The following is a 19,149-nucleotide window of genomic DNA, read 5'->3' on the forward strand; positions in this document are numbered from 1 at the left end:
TTTCCAGCTATAAAACAAAAGGGGGCTAATAGTATCAGCCGCCAAGAGGTGGCTTGTGGGGACATGATGTTTATGGAAAAGTGTGCATTTTGACACACGAAGAGGGCCAAAAATATTGACTATTTTTTTTTTCATTGTTATTGTCAGCTTCGGCCTCCCAGCCATTGCCGACTCACTCTGGGGGAGCCTCCTCTCACTCTGCAGCAACCTTTGCATCCATGGGTATCAACGTGGAGCTTTTTGTGTGTGGTACCTGGGGTGAGGTCTACCCCATCTTCCTGGGCCCACGTTCTTTCTTCTCCAGGAGCCCTTCTTATATGCAGGGTCAGGACTTAGCTGTGCAAATTTAGGGCAATGAGTTGTAAGAGGCATTAATATTTCATGTCTTGCTCTGCTATTCTGCTAAATCGTGTGTGTGGTTTCTGGGAACAGCCAGGCCCAGCTGTTCCTGCTTGTCAGCTGAGCAGGGACAAGTATCTCATCCCACTGTGGCACTGGAGGGCTCTCCCCTCACCGCAAGGGCCCGGAACCATGCAGAGGTGTGACTGCATCTGAGGCACAATAGAGGAAGATGTCTTGAGGACAAGCATCAGGGGACCAGTGCAGACCTGGGTGGCCTGGAAGACACCCATGTGTGTCCTCCATCTTGACCTTGGGAGAAAGGGTTGAATGAAGAGGCTGCAGTATACCACAACAGAGACAGGCTGTAGTGAAGCAACCAAGATTCCTTTCCGGCCGACGTGTTCCTTTGGGGAGAGCGAAAGGACACCCAAAAGGCTCAGGAAGCGGAGGAGATACACAAGGCTCGGGAGGCTTGGGAAGTTCCATAATTCACAGGATCCTCCCTGTGGTTGCACAGCAGTAGCCATTCTCTGGGGAAGAGGAGGCTCTGGGTGGAACTGCCTACAAATTGTATGGAAAGTTTAAGCAAGCAGCTTTCCATGCATGACATCACCTGTGCCGGGCCTGATGACATCCCCTATGCCAGGGCTGATGACATCACCTGTGCCGAGCCTGATGACATCCCCTATGCCAGGGCTGATGACATCACCTGTGCCGAGCCTGATGACATCCCCTATGTCATGCCTGATGACATCCCCTATGCCAGACCTGATGACATCCCCTATGCCAGGCCTGATGACATCCCCTATGCCAGGCCTGATGACATCCCCTATGCCAGGCCTGATGACATCCCCTATGCCATGCCTGATGACATCACCTGTGCCGAGCCTGATGAGTGACATCATCCATGCTAGACCTTTGGGTGATGCAGCTGCTCTAGAGTCACCCTCACTCATATAAGCACCCCCTCATTCATCCTCCTGTAAGGGACCCCAGGAAACTCACTAGTTCACCAAGCCGGGCTTGGGTGGGATTCATTTCTTTAGTCCGTCATTAGTGTCCAACCTGGGATGAATAGCTGTGTGTTCACATCCCTCCAGAGAAAGTCATACCACACACCCTGAGAAGGTTCCCTCCTTCCCTTCCTCCCCGCCGAGGAACCCCAGAGCCCCAACTCGCTAAGGACTAGACAGTCTTGCCTCAGTGATCTGTGCAACAGATTAGCCGAGCAGAGCGTAGAACATGGAGTGAGGTACCACTGGATTTGGATACAGGTCTGTGTTGGCTCCACACCTCCAGGGGCTAGTGTGGGGCTGCCATGGATGACTAGAGCTAAGCACGGGACTGTGAAGAGAGACCGGGTCCCCTTGGGAATGGGGCAGGGGGCGGGGAGCTCAGTTTATTTCACCAGTAGGACCTGATCCCTCTTCTTACTTCGGGCAGGACGGAAACCCACCTTACAGAGAAGCCCCCCCACAACCAGTATCGACAGCATCAGCAGCATCAGCTTCAAGCACCTGAGGACTGAGTCTGCCTTGCCTGGCTGGGTCCTGGACCACCCCTGGCCTTTGAACTGTCCCTCAGCCTCCAGCATTTCTTCAGGGCCTGTGGGGTTGAATTGGGCTATGAGCTCCTGTTCCACGAAACATCTGTAAATGGCTGGCTGGAAGATCTTCAGCTGCTGGCCACCACTCAACGGGTCCATGAAGCTGCTGATGTACTCGCCGGAGAGTTGGTTCTGCCATGTCAGGGCAGTGTCGTTGACTTCCCAGTGGACAGGCCTGGATGGGAGAAGCTCAGGGTCAGACTTCAGGGTCCTGAGAGAAGGGGGGACCGAGGGAGCTGGGGACAACCATGGAGCACTGTAAATGTTACCAGAGGGTGCTGGGAGCTATGGGCCGCCAAGCTTCTACACTTCTACCTCTGACTGGCCGGGTGGCCTGAGCCAAGGCCACCAGTGTCTGTTTCCTCATCTGAGAACGGGGCTATAGCGTCGGCACCTGCCTTGAGGTAATTTGAAAGAACTTTTGGAAAACCAATGCCCTTCATCTGTACTGCCCTCCTCTCTGTTATCTGCACTTGTAATTAACGCCCAGCCACACTAGTGTGCCGGGGATTTCTCAGCCGGGCAGCCTCAGGCCTCCGTCTTTGCTGGGCTATCTGCCTGGAACAATGTCCCTCAAAGCACAGGGCTCTCGTCTGTTTCCATCTCGGCAGGAGTGACCAGTTCTCACAAGGGCCTTCCCCGATTGACTCCCCACTTAGAAGTTTAATCTCCCCCCAACTGCCGCCAGCCCTTTGCAACATTTAAAATACTGGGTTTCAAGCTAAATGCGATGGTACACACCAGGGATCCAGCACTCAGATGGCGGAAGCAGGATGATGGCAAGTTTGGGGCTAGCCTGGGCTACATAGACAGGATATCATGGCAGTGAGCATGGGTAGTAAAGGAGACTATTCATGTCATGGGAGCCAGGAAGCAGAGAGAAATGGGAAGGATGTAGAGACAAGTCTATCTTCCTTGGGCACCCCCCCACCACTGACCTACTTCCTCAGGGTAGACCCCATTTTTTCTACCTTCTCTCCACGGTGCCATTGAATTATGATTTGATCGAGGAGTTCATGTCAGGATTCCTTCCCTAAACCCTGTCAGCTGGCCAACAGGCCTTTAACACTTGGGCTCTTAGGAAGGGGGACCCTTCATACATAAACTAACAATTCGCTTTGTTCTCCCAACTGTTGAGGCTCCTCTAAAAGCTAAGTACACTCGTTTAAGTGTAATGTGTGTGCTTGTGTATGTATGCATGTATACATACGTGTACAGAGGTGTAAGTGGAGGCCAGGGGTCTGTGTCTGGTATCTTTCTCAATCATTCGCTACCCTTTTTTTTTTTTTTAAGGCTTTATTACTTTCATGTGTGTAAGTGTTTTACCTCTATCTATGTGTGTGTCCCACATATGAGCCTGATTTCCATGGATGCTAGAAGAGGTCGTTGGATCCTTTGGAACTGGAGTTACAAACAGTGTGGGTAGCCATATGGGTGCTTGGAACTGAACCTGGGTCCTATGCAAAGACAGCAATTGCTTTTAACTGCTAAACCATCGTGTGTGTGTGTGTGTGTGTGTGTGTGTGTGCGCATGAATGTATCTGTGTAGGTGCATGTATGTGACTATATATGTGAATACTGTGTCTGTGTACATGCATGTGTCTGTGATTGTGCAGGCGTGTCTGTATATGTGAATGCATTATGTCTGCAATTGTGCATGTATGTGTCTTTATGTATGCAGTATGTGGAGTGTAGGTACCTAACAAGCAGGCAGACTTCTGTGAGTCTGAGGCCAGCCTGGTCTACAGAGTGAGTTCCAGGACAGCCAGGGCTACACAGAGAAACCCTGTCTCAAAAAAACGAACATAACAATAAAAATCAGACTCCCTGCAGTTTTACAAACAGAAGACTTCGGGAGTCATTAGAGGAGGACGGAGAAGACTGTCTCCAAGGCTCTTGGGAGGCGCCCTGCACTCCAGGACTCTGGCAGTGGCTGCAGGCAGAGAGACTGTTCCCTGCCTCTAAGACCCCCCCCCAGGCCCCTTTGTGCCACAGAAATGAATCTGTGCCTTCATTGCTTTCTGTCCTCCAAGACCCACTGCTTCTGGGACAGCGGCACCATGCTTGAGACCTGGGGCTCCAGAGACCTTCGAGACTGTAAACTCTCAGCACCTGCTGCTGTCAAGAGTTCAAACCTGCCCCACTGCACAGACTGACCCATTGTTTTCTCCCTTTAAGATGGGCAACAAAGTTCCTCGGGTTTGTCTTCCTCCCTCTCTGCCCAGTCCGTTCTTGGAGGAGGGTAGGACTAGTCAGTGGGAGATGGCCACTGATTCCTCCCTACCGGCTGAGCCACCTTCCCAGCCTTCCATGATCTTCTCAGTTAAGCTCAGTCTAAGGTGCAGGGTCCTGTCCTCGCTAGCATCACCTGAGAGGGACTGCGGGATCGGACTGGCTGGTGGATGTGCCTGGAGGGGGTTGTCATGATTGTTGCTATAAGAGGACCCAGTCCACTGTGGACAGCACCATCCCCTAGGTATGTGGTCCTAGGTAGAATGAGAAAGTTAGCTAACCATGAACCTGTGAGCCCCCAAGCCGCATCCCTCCGTGGTTCCTGCCCTGACTTTCCTCAGTGAGAGGGTGAAGTCAACAAAAACAATGAAGAGAATCACTACTAGCAACCCAGAAGGTTTTGTCTTATGGGCTCCTCTGACCCAGCTGGAGATCATTCTTCTAGCCATTTCTGTCATCTACATTCTGGCACTGATGTCGAACACAGCGATTATACTTGTATTATTCCCGAACCCCAAACTCCATATACCCAGGTCTTCCTTTCCCAGCAATCTCTCCTTCCTGGACCCCCAATGCGCTCCAAGCACCTTCCTTCCAATGTTCCAGAATCTCAAGGGCCCAGAGGAGGTTAGCCACACTTACGTGTGACCTGGCTTTACACGTCATTAGGACTGAGCTCCACAGACTATGGGTGCCTTGCTGGCAGTATTACCGCTTTTAAGATATTGCCCAGCCCCTGCATTTTGGGGTCATCGTGCACCCAAAGGTCCTCCGGCAGCCGGCTACCTGTCTCAGATCTGTGGTTTTGTGGAGTTTACAGTTCAGGCCACCTTGATCTTCCAATTGCCTCTCTGTTGCCATCCCAGGGTGGATGGTTTTGTGCAGGAGAAGCCTGATTAAAAGTGTGCATGTGAACACAACCTTCCTGGAAAATGAACTGTCCATGGTTACTGTCTTCTGTGAGTCACACTCCTGGGATCTGCTTTGGTTTCTCATGCCTGCACTGTTAAGGATGTGCGGGGAAAGCCTTTGGGGCTTGCACATCTCACCTGGTTGCTGTGAGTTTATTCGTTAGGGCTATATAATATCTGTCTACACTTAACCGAAAAACAAGTTCACAGAGAATCATGGGAAATCCTGCTCTATCCTATGGTGACACCCTCACTCAGCCCTCTGATCTACACCTGAGGAATGAAAGTCAAATGAGTGATAGAAAGGTTGGTGACAAAAGACTCAAGTTAGGAAGAAGAAACACCTCATGTGTATCATGGACTCAGGTTGTGATGAAGCTGGAGAGATGGCTCAGTGGTTAAGAGCACTGGCTGCTCTTCCAGAGGACCCAGGTTTAGTTCCCAACATCCACACAGTAGCTCACAAGCATCTGTCACTCCAGTTTCAGGGTTCCAATGCAGTCTGGACTTTTTAGGCAGTAGGCACGTACATGGTGCATGTTCTTACATGCAGGCAAAACACGAATATACATGAAATGAAAATAACTTTAAAGAATGGCCTACTGGAAAACCACTATGACCTGACCGTTTGCTGTATTTTGGCAGTATCCGCCCTTACTCTTTAAAGAAGGGGCATCAGAGCTGGAGAGATGGCTCAGTGGTTAAGAACTCGTATTGCTCTTCCGGTAGCTACATGGCTCACAACCATCCCTAACTCCAGTCCCAGGAGATCTGACGCCCTCTTCTGGCCTCCAAGGGCACTGCCCATACACAGATGCAGGCAAAGCACTAGACGCATAAAATAAAAATAAACCTCTTAAAAAAAAAAACTAAAGAAGGGTTTTCCGGGGTTCCATTAACTTGGGCATCTTTCTTATCATTCTCACACACAAAGGAGATGTGAATGCTGGTGGGCAGGAAGCCATCTACACGGCAGCAGCCGAGTCTTTCATGCATCCAATATCAGTTCACAGGAGCTCTCAATCCCTCCTCCTTTTGTAGAGACAAGGCCTCACTATGCAGCCCTGACTGGCTTAGGACTCCATATGTAGACCAAGATGTCCTCAAACAGAGAGATCTGCCTGAATGTGCATCCCCAGTGCTGGGATTAGAGGCACACCCCACACCTCACTCTTTCGGTCCCTTTAGATCAGCCCTTCAGACTCTGAAAAGGCACACACACACACACACACACACGCATTTAACTATTGCCCTTAATTCTGAATGTTTAAATACCACAAAAGAACTTTAACAAATAATAACAACTCCTCTTTCCCATTTAGGACATATTTTAACATAATTTTATACAATTGTCAGATGGCTTTTCTTCATGTGGAGTGCAACGGCTGTATTTTCTAATAAAATGCTTAGTAGTTATAGCATACAATTAAAAAGAAGAGAACACAATAGTGAACTTAAAATATTCACATTGCTTTCAAGATATTCACAATCTCCACTCACAGAATGCTCTCCTCATCCCTAGTGACTTTACCAGACTATCTCCTAAGTAATGCTCCATTAAAAATGGTCTTTAACAGAGACTAACCCTATAGATTCCTCTATGTGACTCTTGCAAGCTGAGTGAATAAGCTGCCAGAGTTAAAGGAAAAGTGTGATTTAATGGGAAGACCTCAATGCGGCCATGAAAGCCCTGACCGGAACCTTCTCTTCCTTTGATTAGCTATCCACCATGACCAACATCAGCCGTATTTACATCCCAGTTCACTGATGGATTCGGAAAGCCGTGTAGTCAGTGAGCAACGCGGTTCCCTGAATCTTTGAAGACTCTTATTTCCGACAACAAATGGAGAAATCAATGAGTGTGAGACTTAAGTATGTTAAAAACAATCTCCCCACACACACAGTATACTTTGGGACACATTCTTACTGTATGTTTTAGAGAGGTGTGCTCCTGCATCCCTGGCTCCTCCCTGCTCTCACTGACTCCTGATGGCTACCAATGGGGCTGACCTACCACGACACCCCTACTAGCGTGGCACAGATTCACCATGAAGATCCCCGGGACTGGGGACCAGAGCAGAACAGGTGAAAGGACCCCCCCACCTGTAGATGGATGCTAAGGGGCAGGTGAGCCATGTAGATTCTGTCTCCTCTATGAGCCTGAAGTTATCGAAGATGACGTAGTCCCCGCCAGTCAGGTCGCCTCGGCACAACTCATAGCAGGCCTCCAGCTGCATCTCAGGCCTTACTCGGGGGAAAAATGTCTTTGCATTTCCCAAGTAGATCCCACAGGGTACAGGCTCCTCCAGAGGTTCCTTAATATAGCAGAAACCCAGGCGCTTGCGCTCACCCGGGCTCTCACAGTTGCTGCAACCCTGCCATGGTTCCCACTGGGTATATACTGCCTCTCTGTGGCCCAGGTTCAGGCTCTCATTCTTCAGGGGCTCCTGGTCCAGGCTTCTGTGTGTGATATGCAGCTTGGTGATGTCCTGAAAATCAATCTTATACCCAGTCACTTGGGTTCCATTCTTGTCCTGGCACTTGTAGAGGCCTGTGTTGAAGAACGACGGGTTTTGGATAAGGAGACTACCCTCTGGATCTTCTCTGACATTGGAAATGCTGGAGAGGCTAGCAGGGTTTCCATTCGCCTCGATCCCAAAGAAGAACCAGCGAGCCTCAGAGACGCCGCATTCCAAGAGAACGTCATTGTTAGAGAGGAGGGCCAGCTGACATTCCTTGGCCTGGGGACATCTAATGGAAAGGTGGAATCCCAACACGTGGAGAGAAAAGCTGAGCAGTGTCCACAGGATGGTAATCATGGTGGACTGGGAAGGTGGCTGGACCCAGGCCACCAGCCTGGACATTGTGAGGTCATTCATGAACTCAAGCCTCTGTGGAGCAGGGAGGTGAACAAAAGGACTTTAAGCCACCCCCCCCCCCGTGACAAGTTGGGATGTGATTTGTCTGCTCAGGGTCTTTCTGTCACCTGCATTCCCAAGAGGTGATTTTCATGCCTAGGCAGGGGCACTGGTGTCCACATGTGAACATTCAATATACTGTTCCTGCACGTGTAGACCATGTCCCACACACATTGCCTCACTGACTGCCTTGGAACTATGTGGCCCAGGCTGGCCTTGAACTCAGAGATCCACCAGCCTCTGCCTGCCTCTGCCTCCAGATGACGGGATTAAAGACATGTGCCGCCACACTCTACCTTTTTAAAATAATTTTATTTTTCGTGTGTTTGAGTTTTTGTGTCCCATGTGTGTACTGGATCCTGGAGCACAGGAGAGGTGTCAGGTCCCCTGGAACTAGAGTTACAGACAATTGTGAGCCCCCATGTGGGTGCTGGGAACCGAACTCAGGTCCTCTGGAAAAGCAGCCAGTGTTTTTGCTGTTGTTTTGTTTTCAACTTTTGATTCTTTGTGGATTTCATAACACATATCTCCACCTCATTCCTCTCACAATCCACTCTCTGCCCTTGCAACCTCCCCCCAAAATCCAAATTTTAAAGTAAACCCCCCCCCCAAAAAAAGCCAAAAACAAAACAAAAAAATCTTGACCTGGAAAGTGTGGTGCTACCCAGTGAGTCACACAGCACACCCTTTATTTAGTCCATACACCCTTACTGGCAAGTGTTCGTTGCTATGAGTCAGTGGTCTGGCTCGGGGCCTCTGGCTTCTGCTACACTGTCGCAGCTGGGCCCTCCCCGGGCCCTTGTTGCCCTGTGATGTGGAGACCCTGTAGCTTGGGATCTCAGGTCCAGCCCCTTCACACGCTCCAGCAGATGAGCGGGGTGTTGGGGCGGGCTACCTCACAGTCCTAGTTCTGGGCCTGCGTGGTAGATGGGTTGGCCATCCATCTTCCTGCCAGCTTTCCATCACTTTCACCACCTAAGTGAGCTCTCTGGCTCTGCCCCGGCTAATTCACCCAATGTAGCAGACAGCAAGGAGGGCCGGCTCTTCTGCTCTCAGGCCCAGATCGCCCACACTCACTCCACCAGGGCCAGCTCTACTGCTCTGCCCAGGCGAGGTGAAGCGCAGGGCGGGCTCTCCAGATTGCTGCCCTTGGTGAGGGGCAGGGCCAGAGCCTCCCTTCTCATGCCCCCAAGGCCAGCTCTCCCACCTGTCGCTGGCGGCAAGCGATGGAGGGGAGGCCATGTTTCTTTTATCCACATGGTGGCATAGGAGAGAGGGATGGGGACAGCTCCCGCTCTCGCGCCCACGGGCCCAACTCAACTACACTGCCACCAACGGGTCAGCTCTAGTGTGCTGCCACGCCTGCTCTCCTGTGTGCTGCAGCTGGGGAGTGGCAGGGCCAGTCACCCACCTGGTGCAGGTGACAAAGAGTGAGGGGAGGAGAGGGTTTATAACCAATGCTCTTAATCACTGAGCCATCTCTTCAGCCCCCTGACACACCCTAACACCGAGGATAGAGCAGTGGCCAAATCCTTGATGGTCACTGTTCTCATTTCCTGTATCTCTCTGGCCACCCCATTCATGTTAACTTCAGTCCTGTTTCCCGGAGCATTCCAGCCAAGCTTCCTGACCTTTGGACACATTGGTCCTTAACTCTTCCCCCGAGATATCTGCAAACTGCAATTATCTTAAATACGTACATATGATTCACAGTTTCTTCTACCCTAAATCTTTCCCTAAGCACCTTCTCACACAGGAAACTTGGGGTGATTGGGGCATTGTAGTAGAAATCTACGAGAATTGTTGTATCTGGGATAAACATTAGAATGAAACCGTTGTTTAAGCGTCAGAATGAATCATTGTTTTCTAGAAATGCTTTGACCTGTGAAAAATAGTGATTGTTTTCTGCTATCTGTAGCGTTGCTTTTCTGAAGTTTTACGGCCCTTGTGTGACTTTGGTCCTGGAACTAGGGACTGCCCTGGCACTCCTAGCTATCTTGAATTATTGGGAACAGTGCACAGTAAGGACTAAAGAGGCAGGGGTGTGATGATTTCCTTCAGAAAAACACATAGTTAGATCAGGGGCTTTGGTAGGAGGAACTTGTTTTACCCCCCCCCAAATAACTTCTGTGTAACAATCAGTGCATAAGTCTTTGCACACCTGCTCGAGGTTCAGTTCACAGAAACTTTCCTCCTGCTGCCAGAGCCTGAAATTCATCTTGGGGTAACCCTCTTTCTTCATCCAACCCATGCAACACAAAACGCCTGACAGGGCATGATTTTCTACGGTCCATCTACTGCACAGACTCTTGGGAAATATCAAATGCCAGCCATTACTCTTAATAAAGAAGCAAGGCTTCTGCCACCTTCAAATCACACAAGGTCACATGCTACCATCCCTGTCAGTCATGGCAGTTAGACTTTAGGAAGTTGCTAGAGTGATGGATGTGGACTGACTGCTCCTATGGGAAACAGCCTCTGGCCATTTGAATGTCCTCAGCTTTGTACAAATCTAAAACAGTTTTAAGGTGTAACAAAGTAACTTATGGTGTACAAATTCTAGTTATCAGATTTCTCTCTCTCTCTCTCTCTCTAGTTATGCTACTGTCCATAGTCTTAACATTAAGCGATAAAGTTCTGATAAACTATTAATCTAACTCTGACAAGATAGAAAACACCAAACTATACCACCATACGATCATTTGCCAAAAATACCTGTTAGTTTTCCAGATGGAAGGAAGACTGTTAATGCTTTCAACCAAAATTGTTTCTGACATGAGGGTGCTGCCATTTCTACAACATAAATTTCAGTACAATTTATTAAATGGTAAAAAATGCTAATGTGGCTAAAATTTACCCTTTCCCAAAGAATTCTTGCAAGTTCCAGGGAGCTGAATTGAACCCACCCAAACAGGTTAGATTCATTGCAGATAATTATCATTCAACCTTTCCCGGGTCCCAAGTCTCCCTTCCTTCATCGTGGACTCCTCAGGAACTCCTCCCTCAATCACCAGGACCTCAGAAAAGTTTTTGTCTTAAACTTAACTTTGTCCTCTGCTCTGCCAACATCTTGCCAGGTCTAAGAGGAACCATACAGCCTGGACAACAGCTAACCAGCTACCCCGGGACGTGACAGCACCCCAGCTTTCTCAGGTCCCCCAAAGATGTTTGATAACCCCCAGGGTCAGCAGGAAGTAGTCTTGAGAACCCGACACCCTCAATCTCTAACATGCTACACCTAACTCTTCACCTTTTTAATAATAAAGGTGGGAATGTAAGGATTTGGGCTTTATACTGGCCTGTCCCCTGTCCCCTGTCCCCTGTCAGTGCACTTAGGCAGTACCCTGCCCAGCTCAGGGTTCCATGGCTGCTACATCACTACATAGTCTGTATGCAGGTGCAAAGGATCCTTTAAAAGAAAAATACCAGCCGGGTGGTGGTGGTGGCGGCGGCGGCGGCGGCGGCGGCGGCGGCGCACGCCTTTAATCACAGCACTCGGGAGGCAGAGGCAGGAGGATCACTGTGAGTTCAAGACCAGCCTGGTCTACAAAAGCTAGTGCCAGGACAGCCTTCAAAGCCGCAGAGAAACCCTGTCTCGAAAAAAAAACCAAAAAAAAAAAAAAAAAAAAAAAGGAAGAAAAGAAAGAAAGAAAAAACACCTGCCCACTTCCCATCTCTTTCCAGCTATTCCCCTGTGGCAGACCCTCTCCTCTTCTGTCCTCTCTGTGTCTTTAGGTCTCTTTCCTTCCCCTCTCCCTTCCCTTTCTAGTAAAACTTCTCACGTAAGCTGTCTGCCTGGCATGTTTGTCCCTCTCCTACCTTGGAATCCACCAAGGTCCCCCACATGCTTTATTGTAAACACTAGTCCATACAGAACTGCTTAAAACTACCGATTTTTTTGGGGGGGGTTGGTTACTTGGTTTTTGTTGTTGTTTACATTTATCCACTTATGTGTATGTGTGTGTCGAGTGACAAAACTTGTCCTGGGGAGTCACTGCACACACACATGTCCACTCATCCGGAGAGCAAGCTCAGAACCAAAGTATGGATACTGTCAAAGTCCAACTTGGTGAACCAATGAGTTTTATTGGGATGACAGGAGCAGAAATGACTCAAAGACAGATGAATCACCAAGGCCCAAGCCAGCATGAGTGACACACAGCTCACAAAGCTGGGAACCTAGAGCACATTGCACAGATGGAGGCAGCTCAACAGGCTGGAGAGTGTCCTTTCCGGGTACCTCAGTTGGTCTCCACCTCTTCCGGGCAGCTCAGCTGTTTCTGCTCCTTGCAGGCAGCTGGTCTGGTGTCGGCATCTTCTTTGTAGTTTTTATTGTTTACTCTGGCAGGAAGAGCCCTAGTGAATCTGGTCAGCTTCAGGGACTTCCTGAAGCTAGTTTGAGTTGTTTACTTTCCTGTTTAAGGAGTTTCCCTGCAGGGTACAGTGTTTCAATCTGGGGGGGGGGGGAAGACTGTTACACAATAGTGGGTGTGTCTGCACAAATGTGTATGATTACAGGCCTGCAGGAAGCATGGAGTCTGTGTGGAGGTCAGAGGACAACCTGCCCAAGTCTATTGCGGTAAATAAGGATCAGGATAAACAAATAGGCCGAATAGATGTTTATTCAGGGAGAAATAACTTACAACCTAGACAGATGAACACCAGGAAATTCAACCCGATCCTCTCCTGTCCGAGTCACGCCAGAAAGAGAGAGCGCCTTCCTGGCCCCCTCCAACCTCCTTCCTCAGGTCACCTCCGCCCATCGCTCCACCCCCAATGGGCGTGGTCAGTGCTACAGAAGGACTATCTCACTACACAAGTCATTTCTCTTTACCCACCATGTGTGTTCTGGGGACCAAACTGGGGTCATTGGATTTGGTAGCAAGCACTTTTACCCATGGGGCCATCTTGAAGATCTTATTTTGGTTTTTGAGACAGGGTCTTACTCTGTAGCTCTAGGGGGCCTATAATTATCTTAAGGCTACATAATGAAACCTTGTCTCAAAATACCGGAGGTGGGGATGATGCAGCTTAGTGTTAGAGTGTTTGTCTGGAACACTCAAAGCCTTGAGTTTGATAACCACAGCAAACAAAATAAAAATGAAAACATATTACAGATATATACACGTTTTAATGTTCTGTTGCTGTGAAGGGTTACTATGACCATAGCAACCCTTACAAAGGAAACATTTAATTGGTGCTGGCTTACAGTTTCAGAGGTTTAGTTCACTGTCATGGTGGGGAGCATGATGGAATGCTGGCAGACATGGTGCTGGAGAAGTAGCTGAGAGTTCTACACCCAGATCCTCAGGCAGCCGGAAAAGTGACAGACTCTGGGCTTGGCATGAGCTTTTGAGAATGCCGGGGCCTACCCACCAGGAACACACTTCTTCCAACAAGGCCACAGCTAGTCCTTTCAAATAATGCCACTCCCTGATGACCAAATATTAACATCTATGATCCCATGGGGTCCATTCTTATTCAAACCACAGTAAGATAAAGCCAAAGCTTCTTAATGCTTTGACGGAAAGAGTAAATTCATGGGGGGGAAACACACACACACACACACACACACAGACACAGACACATACCACACACACACATACCAAACACATACACACACACCAAACACACACACACCACACACACACCACACACACCAAACACACACACACACACCACACACACACACACACCACACACACACACACACACACACACACCACACACACACACACACACCACACACACACACACCACACACACACACACAGTTTTGGGGCTGGAGAGATGGCTCAGCAGTTAAGAGGACTGGCAGCTCTACCAGAGGACTGGGGTTCAATTCCCAGCACCCACATGGCGGATCACAACTGTCTGTGCTCCAGTTCCAGGGGATCTGACACTTTCATACCAATGCACATAAAATAGTTAAATAATTTAGAAAAGAAAGAAAAAACAAGTTTTATATTTACAACTCAAGAAAACTCAGTAATTTAAAATGTATGTACACACACACACACACACACACACACACACACACACACACGAACCTAAGACCAGAAACAGTTACCAACAAGTACTTGCAAATATGTTACAAGCAGCTGCACTTTGCTTCTCATTCCAAGAAATGAGGAGACCCAGCCACCACGGAGCCTATCCACACCATATCTGCACTTTCCTACGCTGTGACCAGCCTCCTGCTCCTGCCAACATTCCTTCCCTGCCTGCTACCCACCCTGTCTTTCCCACCGCAATAGACTGTATCCCTCTGGAACTCAGTAACAAGTATGGATTTGGCTCCTGGAATCAAACTGTCAGGTACTTTTATGTAGCTGTGATAAAACACTGTGACGAAGGCAACTCACAGAATGAAGAATTTATTTGGGCTTATAGTCTCAGGGGGCTAACTATCATGGAGGGTGTTAGTATTTAGACATCTGTACTGGCCTGTCCTTGGGGTTCTGACAGGATATGCCCTCAGCTGCAGCCTCAGCTGCACATTCATTATGTTTCCTTTTTTGTTTTGTTTTGGTTTGGTTTCGTTTTTCGAGACAGAGTTTCTCTGTATTCCTTTGGAGCCTGTCCTGGAACTGGCTCTGTCCACCAGGCTGGCCTCGAACTCACAGAGATCCACCTGCCTCTGCCTCCCGAGTGCTGTGATTAAAGGTGTGCGCCACCAACGCCTGGCAACTATGTTTCCTTTTAAAAGGGCCCTGCCTACCTCCCATCCCTCTCTCTTTCTCTCCTGTCTGTTCCTCTCTCTCTTTCCTTTCTCTCTCCCCTCTCTCTCCGTCTCTCCCCCCTGCCTCTGTCCCCAGAGGCCAGTCCCCCCTCCTCCCTTTCCCCTTTTTGTGATCCTTTTCCCCTAATTAAAACAAAACCTTCCACTTGAACTCTGTCGCACGGTGTCTTTCTTGAGCAGCTTTTAAAAAATCCCAACAGAGAGGGCGCATACAGCAAGCAACCAGCATGGCATTGGGAACAGGGGGCTGAGAGACCAGACTTTCCACCCCTGTCCCAAAGCAGATAATACTGAACTGGAAGTGGAGTGAGGCCTTCAGCTCTCAAAGCCTTGGGGGGGGGGAGGGATGTGCTTCCTCCAGTGAGGCTGCCCCTCCCTGTCCAAACAGTGCCACCAATCGGGGACCAAGGGTTGAAACATTTCGTATTCTTAAAGGGCCACTCTGACAGAATGAGGAGGAAGTAAACTGCAAGGGCAGGGTGAGCATCCGAAGGGGACTAAGAACGCATGATGACCCAGGAAGCCAAGTGGAGAGGGATCTTCGAATGAACCTCATTTGCATTATGGAGGAACCATTCAGGGCAGTGGTTCTCAACCTGTGGGTCGGGACCATGGGAAAACAAGCATTTCCAATGGTCGCAGGAACAGAGACAGCACTCAGTAGCAAAATTACACTTATGAAAATAATTTTATGATGGGGAGGGCGGTCATCATAACATGAGGAATTGTATTAAAGGGTCAAAGTGTTAGGAAGGTTGAGAACCACCGATTTAAGGGAGGGAGAGGTAGCCGAGCTATTAAAAGCATTAGCTGCTCTTCCAGAGGACCCAAGTTCAATTCCCAGGCCAGTTCCAGGCAAAACATTGCTCTCTTCTGACCTGTGAGCACATAAGTACATTCACGTAAAACACCCATACACATAGCATGAAAATAAATTTTACATTAAAAAAGTTGAGTAACTATGTGATTCTTACTAGGATTTAAAACAAAAACAATAAAAAGGAACCAAAATAGCATTCACAGCCTGATGGGAGATGTCATTCTGTAAATATGTTTCTCTTATTGGTTAATGAACAAAGCACTGTTGGCCAATAGGAAAGCAAGATAGGTGGACTAGGAGGAGAGAGGAAGGAGTAGGGAGGAGAGCCAAGATGGAGTACAGAGAGAGAAGAACTCCATCCCCTCTCTCCAGTAAGATAAGACCACGTGGAAGTACTTAGATTAATTGAAATGGGTTAATCATTAAGAAAGAGCCAGCCAATAAGAAATGTGAGTTTAAGGCCAGCCTGGTCTATAGCAAGTTCCAGGCCAGCCAAAGCTACACAGTGAGACCCTATCTCAAAAGAGAAAAAGAAAGAGAAAGCTCTAATGAAGGGTTTAAACGTTCACAGTCTTACAACTGAATTTAGGTTTCAGTTCTCTTAGAGGGGAAAACAGGTGTCTCCCAACAAGGGGCCATGTGTCAACAAATTACCTTTAGGAACGAGGGAGAGAGAGAACATGAACAAGGCATGAGTCAGCCCCACAGTGTCTCAAGGTAGTTCCTGCAACCCTCTTGAAACTTACCCAAGTATGTCCAAAGATAAAACCTCAACCCATTAAAAGAACTCTGATGTAACAGCTGCTTGCTAATCCACTTACGTCTGAGATGATCTAACTGCTCCTGAAATCCTGCTAGCTGTGTTTAAAAGGAACCTGCATGCTCCTCTAGGGGTCATTGCCATTTTATACAGATGAAGGACCGCACATACTCTGGTAAATAAAGGCTCTTTGCTCTTGCATGCTATCTGAGTCTAGGGTCTTCCTTCAGCGTTTTCTCGAACCCCTACACTAAGACAGATGGCATTGGTGCAAGGACACGGGGTGGGGGGGCGGGAGGGGACACGGACAGACCATACTCATCAGGGGTCAGTCAGCACACAGGGCTGACATCTGTGTTTGCACTGACTGAGCGTGGCTGCCTGTGCAGGAAGGGAAGAGGCCTTTTTCAGTCACCGCCTTCCTCGGCATCTCTTGCCCAGATTCCAGTTCAGAGTATATTTCTGGTGTGGGAATATCTAAGCAAAACAGTGACTCTAGGCTCCTCACTGACCATGAAGGCTTCTGGGTGTGGAGGAAGAGATTTTAGCTGCTGGATGGGGTCCCCTAGCAGCAGATAGCTCCGGGAGACCAGGACTGAGGAGGGCCAAGAGAAGGGCTCGTTGGCCCTGCTCCAGTTACCTGTAGATGGAAGCCAAGGGACAGCTGAGCCACACGTGGTCGGTGGTTTTGTCCAGCTGACGAGTGTCAAAGACGTAGAACGGCTGGTTGGTTTCTGTGCTGGTGTCACAGGGCACCTGGCAGGCTTGCAGCTGGAGTTCAGGCCGCAGGCGGCTGTCGGTCACCCTCTCTCGCAGGTAAAGCCAGCAGGGCATGGGTTTTCCTTGCGGCTCCTCCACGTAGCAGTAGCCTAGACGTTTGCGCTCACCAGGCTTTTCGCAACGGTTACAGTCTTGCCAAGGGTCCCAGCGGGTAAAGACAACTACCTCGCCTCCTAGGTTCATGGTCTCGTTTCCCATGGGTGTTTGGCCCAGGTCCTTGTGTGTGACATGCAGCAGGGCTGTATCCTGAAAGTCAATCTCATATTCCACCACACGGGCCTTGTGATCATCCAGGCAGCGGTAGAGCCCTGTCTGGGAGGGCTGAGGGTTGGGTAACTGCAGGTTGCTCCCAGGCAGTATCTTCACATTGGGCATGGAGTTGATCAGGGACAGTTTGTCCTCCAGAGAAGAAAAATACCATAGTGCTTTGGGGTGGTTGCACTGCAGGATCACGTCATTGCCGGAGAGCAGGGCATAGTGGCACAAGTTCTTGTAGGGACAGTTGATTAGTTTCTGGGCCCACAGCAGGGGAAGGGAAAGACTAGCCAGCCACAGAGTGGCCAGCATGGTTGAAAACTACAGGGGGAAACTTCAGAACCTTCTTGGCTACTGTGACATCATCCATAGAACTCAGGTGCTAAGCCCTGTGAACTGTGTGGTCCAGCCATTTTTCAGAAATACACATCAAATACTTGGGCTGGAGAGACGGTGCAGCAGTTAAGAACACCAGATGTTCTCCAGGGGACACGGGTTTGATTCCTAGTCCCCACGTGGCAGACACACATGCAGGCAGACAAGTGAATATAAAATAAAAACTGAATGATGTATGTGTATGTAAGTTACAACTTACATATCCCAGGAAGTAGAATTATTCACCCTCACACCTCACACACACACATGAAGATAGGGGTGTGCGCTGAATCTAAAGATCCACTAGACTTCACATGTTTGGGTCCCCAACGGTGGTGCTGATGTTGATGGTATTGAAAAACTAAGTGTTCATCCCACCCAACAATAGGAAAGATCATTACTCAAATTCTTTGACCAGAGTATGCAAGCTTTATTTTCTATAAGACAGGGCTATCTCTCTGAAGGTGGAGCTTAGCATCGAACACAGGAGACAGTGGGGTTTATATTAGCCCCAAAAATTCAAGGTTGAGGGTTGTTCAAGGATTTTTGGTTACGTGGAGGAACAGCTGAAAATTATTTGGCAGAACATCTTATCAGGGTGGGGGGCAGTGGAGAGGGTGTGGGATCTGTCAAATTCCAGAACGGGTCGAGACCTGACCAAATCCAAGTTTTACAAAAAAGGAACAAACTTATTTTGACCTTGTAACAAGATAGATTTTAATCTTAAGATGGAGTCAGGCTGGGCCATCACTGGGAAGTGGGACCCAGTTGGCAGGGGTAGGGGAGTCCTTAGGTGGATATTGTCCCTGGTCCGTTCCTTCTGCATCTCTGCTTCCTAGCTGACGTGAAGCAAGTAGCATACTTAGTTCTCTACCTCACCAACCTTGCAATGCAAGCTCCAAAATGACGCAGCCAGGCAAACCTGCCCAGAGACCTTTGAAACTGTGAGAGAGAGAAAAAAATTAAAACACCCCGTTTCTCCCAGGCACTTGTCTCAGAGATGAGAGGTGCCTGATATAAGGACCTCGTGTCCATCAAAAGGGGGCAAAGAGATACTGGTCTCTACCGTTTCTGGAGTCCAGTGGGAAGCCATGACAAGGACCTCCTTGCCAAGTCTTAAATCCTCACCAATCAGCCCCATGGTGTCAGTGGGATGTGCTAGTGGTGGAGTCTAGAGTCCATCATGCTGGGATCTGATTTCATCACCCCACCCTTTTCCACATTCCAGCCTGGCACGCGTTGCTGGAGAGGGCCCCTCCACAAGGTCCCCACCGATGCCAGCTGAAATACTGGTTGCTGTGGCAGCAGGAGGGAGGTCCTTGTGTCACATACTGCCGATGGAATGCTCTGGGCTGGGAGGGGAAGCCATACTTCTGCTTATGCTACTGTCATTGACCTTGTAGCCCAC

At 49.0% G+C, this 19,149-nt stretch overlaps 1 protein-coding gene across 2 annotated transcripts; it reads right to left on the bottom strand.

The window, feature by feature from the left end:
• Positions 1-1,732: 1,732 nt before the first annotated feature.
• Fam187b (family with sequence similarity 187 member B) lies at positions 1,733-17,693 on the bottom strand. Of its 2 annotated transcripts, none has more exons than XM_051207299.1 (2): positions 16,972-17,693; positions 1,733-2,123 (listed from the first exon to the last, which is right to left on the bottom strand). In XM_051207299.1, exons 1-2 carry the CDS (start codon positions 17,676-17,678, stop codon positions 1,742-1,744), a joined length of 1,089 nt encoding a protein of 362 aa, XP_051063256.1. In that variant the 5' UTR covers positions 17,679-17,693; the 3' UTR covers positions 1,733-1,741. The 2 variants fall into 2 exon arrangements, with proteins under 2 accessions (XP_051063256.1, XP_051063255.1); XM_051207298.1 differs by lacking the exon at positions 16,972-17,693 and adding an exon at positions 7,195-7,950.
• Between the last annotated feature and the right edge of the window lie 1,456 nt (positions 17,694-19,149).

This window comes from Phodopus roborovskii, unplaced genomic scaffold (genome assembly GCF_943737965.1).
Source record: "Phodopus roborovskii unplaced genomic scaffold, PHOROB, whole genome shotgun sequence".
Taxonomy (NCBI): domain Eukaryota; kingdom Metazoa; phylum Chordata; class Mammalia; order Rodentia; family Cricetidae; genus Phodopus; species Phodopus roborovskii.

Bases quoted from the DNA above. Each gene is read 5' to 3' on its own strand.
- Fam187b (XM_051207298.1), bottom strand. From the start codon at position 7,910: ATGATTACCATCCTGTGGACACTGCTCAGCTTTTCTCTCCACGTGTTG. The intron at 2,124-7,194 runs GTGGGGGGGTCC...TCTCCCATCCAG, and splicing joins CCCTTAGCATCCATCTACAG to GCCTGTCCACTGGGAAGTCA.